Source organism: Sinocyclocheilus anshuiensis, unplaced genomic scaffold (genome assembly GCF_001515605.1).
Source record: "Sinocyclocheilus anshuiensis isolate Anshui unplaced genomic scaffold, SAMN03320099.WGS_v1.1 scaffold2045, whole genome shotgun sequence".
NCBI classification, from domain to species: Eukaryota; Metazoa; Chordata; class Actinopteri; order Cypriniformes; family Cyprinidae; genus Sinocyclocheilus; species Sinocyclocheilus anshuiensis.
This window is the reverse complement of record NW_015536593.1, coordinates 263855-271627: the sequence shown is the minus strand read 5'-3', so window position 1 is coordinate 271627 and position 7773 is coordinate 263855. Positions and strand designations below refer to the sequence as shown.

The 7773-nt window shown below is 37.6% G+C and overlaps 1 protein-coding gene and 1 pseudogene across 1 annotated transcript in view; both read left to right on the top strand.

The window, feature by feature from the left end:
• LOC107703516 (cytosolic 5'-nucleotidase 1A-like) overlaps window positions 1-2577 on the top strand; it is a 6023-nt pseudogene extending 3446 nt beyond the window's left edge.
• A 1764-nt stretch (window positions 2578-4341) lies between these two features.
• The window catches only part of LOC107703527 (signal peptide, CUB and EGF-like domain-containing protein 1), an 8366-nt gene continuing 4934 nt past the window's right edge, over window positions 4342-7773 (top strand). Inside the window, exons 1-4 of the mRNA XM_016506185.1 lie at window positions 4342-4713; window positions 6582-6740; window positions 6842-6980; window positions 7065-7153. Coding sequence (XP_016361671.1) covers window positions 4665-4713; window positions 6582-6740; window positions 6842-6980; window positions 7065-7153 — 436 coding nt within the window. The 5' untranslated portion in view covers window positions 4342-4664. The remainder of the gene's footprint in view (window positions 4714-6581; window positions 6741-6841; window positions 6981-7064; window positions 7154-7773) is intronic.

Genomic DNA, 7773 nt, shown 5'->3' with positions numbered 1-7773 from the left:
TATCTATCTATCTCTCTGTCTGTCTGTCTGTCTGTCTGTCTGCCTGCCTGCCTGCCTGCCTGCATGCATGTCTGTATGTCTGCCTGTATGTCTGTCTGTCAGTCTGCATGCATGTCTGTCTCTGTCTGTCATCTATCTGTCTGTCTGTCTGTCATCTATCTATCTATCGTCTATCTTTATGTCTGTCTTTCATCTATCTATCTATCTATCTATCTATCTGTCTGTCTCTGTCTGTCATCTGTCTGTCTCTGTCATCTGTCTGTCTGTCATCTATCTGTCTGTCTGTCATCTATCTATCTGTCTGTCTGTCTGTCATATTTTTATCTTTCTGTCTATCTTTGTCTGTCATCTATCTATCTATCTATCTATCTGTCTGTCTGTCTGTCTTTATGTCTGTCTATCTGTCTGTCTGTCTGTCTGTCTGTCTATATATCTGTCTGTCTGTCTATATATCTATCTGTCTGTTTGTCTGTCTGTCGCAAAATTTGAAATATATTTGAAAAAACTCAAATAGTAATCAGAAATGTGTGGCCTACTGTCAATTTGCAATATTATGTTTATTCAGCCAAAGTCTCAGAATGCCATCACCATTGCTGTGTCCTCCCGTGCCCTCTTGGATCGAGATCAGGACATTTATGAGCTGCAGGGAATGGACGGAGGATTACCTGAAATATCAGATCCAACATGAGATCGAGCCATTCACACTCGGACCTGCTTTCCCCTTCATTAAGGTCAAACCTGTTCTAATGTACTTACATACATCAGTGATTAGCAATGATATCGTTAATGAGAATCTAAAAATTTTTTACAATTATTTCAACTTAAAGGAAGAAAATATTTCTTTTTGTCATTCAGTTATCTTTCTTTCCAAGCTACAGAGCTATGGATACAGAGGGAAATGTTATTTTTCTGTACTGTGGAGGCAGTGAACGCTCGACTCAGGGAGCTTTATCCAGACAGTGAAGAGCTCTTTGATGACCAGCAATCATGCTCATGTGGGACTTCGGCTTATAAATTAAATTAACCATTACCGTAAGTCAAAAGCTCGTAAGGCTCTGTTTTTAACTGGACAAACACCAGGACTTCAACCCCAAAATTAAAATTCTGTCATCATTTACTCACCCTCACTTTGTTCCAAACCTGCATGCTTTCTTTTTTTTCTCTGTGGAACATAAAGATATTTTGAAGAACGTTGGAAACCAAATAGTTTCTGTTTCTGTTGATTTCCATTGTATGGACAAAAAATACAATGGAAGTCAATGGGATTCGAAACTGTTGTTACCAACATTCTTTAAAATATCTTCCTTTATAAGTTTTAGTAATTTTTTTTTGTTGTTGCATTTTTTTTTTTAATATGTCTGTATAGTTCCAATGCCTTGGCAACTAATAGCAATAAAATATATATTTAAATTTTTTTTTTATATAATAGTTTTAGTATACAGTAATTCTTCCATTATGTTCTGCTGTCAATTTATACAGGTTTGGAACAAATTTCCTTGGAAAAAAAATCATTTTTGGGTAGACTATCTATTTAGGTTAACATATTACCTTTGACATCCCTAAATAATAATAATAATAAAAAAATATTTTTAGTACAATTATGTTTCCTTACAGATGCTTAATTCACTCTTTAAACTCATTGTAGTTATTAAGAGATATCTTTTTAAATGCATGTCAGTTTGGTGGCAGTCATAAGCAATTATCTTGTGTTGTTTTTTATTACCAGAGCTGTTTATAGAGCGCTTTTGTATGACTGGAGGCAACAGTCCTGGGTATCTGAAACCCTACCACACCAACCTTTATCTGTCTGCTAATTTCAGTGAAAGTTAGAGAAGCCATTGAAGAAGGTGAGTGGAATGGTTTAGGAAATTAATGAACTTTTAATGGTAGAATCATAAATATACAAATTTTGATTCAATATGAAATTCTTTCATATTGAAGAGAATCTACAAATTCCATGGGCTGGACAAATTCTTTGAGCACGAGAAAGCTCATGAAAATAACCTCTTGATCATGTATGTTCAATTAAAATGTAATAGCAGTGCAATATTATACTGTGTGGATTATAAAAATGTGTTTAAACTCCATTTGATGATCCATAATGCTAATGATGTTTGCTGTAAACACTTTTTCACAAGAAAACAATTATATTATACTTCCGACAAAAGTGAATTATTATCATTTTTCATAGGGACCACTTAAGGGGTTCTTGGAAGCTCTGGGGAAACTATGCCAAAGGTCAGCGCTTGGACTGTCCTATCCGCACCTACTTGTTACAGCTCGCAGTGCAGCCAGTTCAGGCACCCGGGCCCTCAAGACGTTACGTTCCTGGGGTCTAGAGAAAGATGAGGCCCTCTTCCTAGCAGGAGCCCCTAAAGGCCCCATGCTGGAAAAGATCAGACCTCACATCTTCTTCGATGATCAAATGTTCCACGTGGAGGGAGCAGCAGAACTTGGGACAGTGGCGGCTCATGTTCCCTATGGAATAGCCCAGAAGTTTCAATCAAAGACAGTGAGGGATGTAAAAAAAAGACATGTCAGCCAAGCAGCTAGAGTGAATACTGCTCTGTCCATCTGGGGTGTGACGAGTGATCCATTTAAATCAGGTTTTTAAAGGGATAGTTCACCCCAAAAATTAAATTCTGTCATCATTTACACAACCTCAAGTTGTTCCAAACCTGTATGAGCTTATTTTTTCTGTTAAAAGAAAGAAGATATTTTGAAGAATGTTGGTACTCAAACAGTTGACGGTAGCCATTGACTTGTATGGAAAAAATACTATGAAGATCAATGGCTACTATCAACTGGCTGCCAACCAATTTTGTGCTTTTTTGTCACATTGCAAAAAAGATAACCAAAATAAATAAACAAAGGCCAGAAGGGCCAGTTTGTCAATGGCAGACCCTCTGCACTGAGCATCATAGCTTTGAAGTTGTTTACTATGTTATATCAAGCCATAAATAAACAGAGAAAGAAAACTGTTAAATGGGCAATAAGTGGTATACTGTTAAGTTAAATGGTTACATTTTCTGATCTAATGTAATAGCAAATGTTATTTAATTTATTATGCCACAGTCTAAGTATTATCTGAAGCTAAAATGCACCAAATCACCTTTAACACTTCTGGCCTTGCATATATTTGGTTTTATATTGTAATTGCCTTGTTTTGAATGAACATCTCTGTTATTGTTTACCATAAAGGGCTGTTTTGCACTCTGTATTGTAACCTTTATATGTGTATATCTGTTATGCAGTATTTTAATCAGTGTTACTATGTATACAAATTGGGTTCACTTGTTGCGGTGTTTACCATGGATGTGAAATCCTGTGTTACTAACTCAGGGCATGCTCAAGTCTGAACATCATAATAAACAGTGAAGAGGAAATATGTTGAAAAATAGACCATATTTTTTCTGCAATATGGGTAGGTAAAGTAGGTAATAAACTTCCTCCCAGTCATCTGAAATGCAGCAGTTTGGACAGTGCGAGAGAGATACTCTGTCACTTGTGTAAAGCAAAACAAATGAAGCTTTGGGCGAAATGACAGAAATTTCCCTATTTCTCTACTTCTTCAAATAAGCCCAAACTTAAAATTACCACTGTGTTTGTGTGTGTGTGTGTGTGCGTGTGTTTGTGTGTGTGTGTTTGTGTGTGTGTGTGTTTGCGTGTGTGTGTGTGTTTGTGCGTGTGTGCGTGTTTGTGCGTGTGTTTGTGTGTGTGTGTGTTTGCGTGTGTGTGTGCGTGTTTGTGCGTGTGTGTGCTTGTGTGTGTGTTTGTGTGTGCGTGTTTGTGTGTGTTTGTGTGCGTGTGTGTGTGTCTGTGCGTGTGTCTGTGCGTGTGTGTGTGTGTGTGCTTGTGTGTGTTTGTGTGTGTGTGTGCGTGTTTGTGTGTGTTTGTGTGTGTGTGTGTGTGTCTGTGTCTGTGTCTGCGCGTGTCTGTGCGTGTGTCTGTGTGTGTGTGTGTCTGTGTCTGTGTCTGCGCGTGTCTGTGCGTGTGTCTGTGTGTGTGTGTGTCTGTGTCTGTGTCTGCGCGTGTCTGTGCGTGTGTCTGTGTGTGTGTGTGTCTGTGTCTGTGTCTGCGCGTGTCTGTGCGTGTGTCTGTGTGTGTGTGTGTCTGTGTCTGTGTCTGCGCGTGTCTGTGCGTGTGTCTGTGTGTGTGTGTGTCTGTGTCTGTGTCTGCGCGTGTCTGTGCGTGTGTCTGTGCGTGTGTGTGTGTGTGTGTGTGAAGGACAGTTACCATAGTAACTGTAATGGGTCCTGTTGACTGTTTTAAGGGAGGGACTTCAAAAATGTCGTCATTTGCACTTCTGTGTTTACTGTAAAACAAAAAGCAGAAGAATGTCGTCATTTGAGAAACTCTTTTGGACCTTTGACTGGCGTCCAGCTTGTTAATCTGTCACCCACTTTAAATATTACGCCTAACTTCTGGATGGTGCTCACTTTAGTTCGTGTTTATAGAATGTTTGTAGATGATACAATAGTAAGGTAACAGTAAATAGTTTCAGTCTTTGATTCAGGTCACATGATTCGTGTCATATGACACTGATGAGAGCAGAAATCTTCCACAGTTACCAATAATACACTCTTTTACCAATGCTGTCGTCTACCGTGATGAATCCAGATGGCTAAACAGATGTGGGGACTCCTGAAGTAAATCGCTGGATCATGGAGAGTTTGGGAGTTTTGTCCGTTCTCGCCACCGCTTGTGTTTTGGGTGAGTTTCCGAATCACAGCAAATTAACAGATAAACTGTGACTTTTAACACAATGTCAAACCGCATTTTAATATTTAACTTTTATCAGTGAGCTAATATTTAAAATATGTTGAAGTGCCATGGTCGTGAGGAAAATATGTAAAGGTTTCACTTTTTGAACGGCTGCAACATTTCGCTTTGTGAATGAGCCATTTTCAAAATCAGTATTAAATGTCTATCTAGACTATATATATATTTATTTATTTATTTTTATTTTTTTAACATAATGTTTAATATCTTTATAGGAGAAAAATATATACATGTATAATTGTGTTTAGGTGTTTTTAAAAATCAGTTTCCACTATGTATGTATATGTGTGTATGTATTATTTATTTGTGGTTGTTTGTCAATACAGAGATACATTTACTACATCTTTAAGATATTTTAACAAAACCACATTCTTCCTGATAACTAAGACAGGCCTAAACCCAACAATAGGCTACCTGCAAAAAATCAATATCACAATACAGCTCTGCTTAGTAAACAAAGACGGGTTATTGGCCTGCCACAGCAGTGTTCTGTAGTGATTTAAGTTTTTATGACCTCTGATTCATTCGTCAATGTCGATGTTATTTGTCAAATTACTCGTTTGTGTGTTTCAAAGAATTAGTTCAAATGATCTGAACAGTTTATTAACAAGTCAGTAAGAGTCAACCATTTTCCTCTGAGTAAGTAGTGAAAGCTTGGAAGAGAAGAGAACAATTAGAAACATGGTTCCTGGGTCCCTCACTTGTTCTTAGTATTTCTGGAGTGAAATCGAGTCATATGACCATCCCCTCAGAATAACTGTGTTTCTTCAGTGGGTGCTCGTGTTGCTGAGGGTGACCGGCCTCATGGCTAATGTGATTACATTCACAATAAAGACTCTGTTTGCCTTTCTGCTGATGGTTAACAACCATGCTATGCCATTTACAGTATACATCAACAGACAATAAAAACACACAATCGAAGGAATATGAGTGTGATGCAATAGACCCTTAAACTAACCTTGTCAAAAAGCTGAGCAGTACTGAGCCAAAATGAGAAATCATGTAATATTAACTGCTTTTATGACCTTCTTTGTAAACAACTTATAAAGCACAGTCCACTTAAAGCTAAATTAGAGACCGTTTTTTGAAAAAGGTCTTATATGCTCATTAAAGCTGCATTTATTTGTTATTGTGAAGTAATTACAATTAAAATAAAATTTTCAATTGTGATTTATTTTGGTGATGGTAACGCTGAATTTTCAGCATCTTCAGTGTCACATGATCCGTCAGAAGTCATTCTAATATGCTGATTTGGTGCTTAAGAAACATTCATTATTGTTATCAAAGATGAAAACGCTTGTGCTACTTATTATTTTTGCTTTTAAAGGGGTCATATGATGCTTTTTTAAAGATCATTATTTTGTGTATTTGGTGTAACAGAATATGTTGACATGCTTTAATGTTCAAAAAACACATTATTTTTCAAAAACTGTACATTATTGTAGGTCCTCTATGCCCCGCCTCTCTCAAACGCTTCGTTTTATACAAAGTCCCTCCTTCCGACAAGTGCAGTCTGCTCTGATTGGCCAGCTGACCCAGTGCATTGTGATTGGCCGAACACCGCAAGCACTCATCGGAAATGTAACGTCCCTTACCATAATCGCGAGCTTCATCTTTCAAAATAAATGTAAAGACAGAGCCCGAAAGGGGAACAGAGTGTCTGTGACAGACACAGTGATGAAGCTGGTATGTGTTTGCAGCCTTGTAACACTCCAAAGAGAAAGGAAAACTTGAAATCGCATCATATGACCCCTTTAAGACCATTGTGTCATTGTGTCATTTCCCCCGCCATTGTGCAGGAGTGGTGATGAGTCAGACAACACTCAGTCCTGCTGTGACGATCACCACAGTCAGTGCAAACATGAGCTCTGCCGCTCCCAGCACTACAGCGCTCAGCTGCTCCGGCCTCAACACTTCCACCTGCGCTGCCTGCGCTCCTGGCTCTTATTATGATAATGGTGGGTGCTTTTGTGTGTGTTAAGAACGTGGTTTCATTTTGATTTCATGTTGTCTTAAAAGTTGAAGTTGACGCATGCACTTTCTCTTTCTGTGGTCTCAGAAACTCTGTTGTGTTCTTGCTGTCCTGAGGCCGGTCTGTGTGTGTTACCTGGAGCCTGTCTTCTGTGTGTCCAGGGTTTCTATCAGCCTCTAGCAGGACAGCAGGGCTGTCTGCCCTGTTTATCTGGGTTTTACAGCAAGTGAGAGGAGAAAGCATTACACTGTTGTTTATTCAAAGCATACACAATCCTTCCATGCCAAGGCTTTAACCATTTTTTCATTAGTTCCACTGGAAGCCCCTTCTGCCAGCCATGTCCTACTGGGTCCTACAGCAGTAACACAGGCTCTGCCTCCTGTACAGCCTGTGCACCAGGTAACAAGTGACATACATACATATGTAAATTAATTAATTCATTCATTCTGCTTTCCTGCCTAAATAAATTGACATATTGAGGGGTGGAGAAAAACAAGCAAATGCAACTACATATTGAAATACTGAGGGGAAAATAAGAATTTAGATTCATTAGAATTTTTTATTAAAATATATAAAAGTGTATTATTGTATATTTCACTGGAATCGTTCAAAATGATTCTTTATTATATAAAAGTATACGCATCTATGAAAAAAAAAAAGCATAAGTATTATATACCTTACATTTATGAGATGTAAAATGTAATTTGAAATTAAGCATTTAATAAAGCATTAATATATATATATATATAAGTCACTGGGGTATATTTGTAGCAATAGCCAAAAATGCATTGTATGGATCAAAATTATTGATTTTTTTTTTAATGCCAAAAATCGTTAGGATATTAAGTAAAGATCATGTTCCATAAAAATATTTTGTAAATTTCCTACTGTAAATATATTAAAACTTAATTTTTGATTAGTAATATGCATTGCTAAGAACGTCATATGGACAACTTTAAAGGCGATTTTCTCAGTATTTTGATTTTTTTGCACCCTCAGATTCCAGATTTTCAAATAGT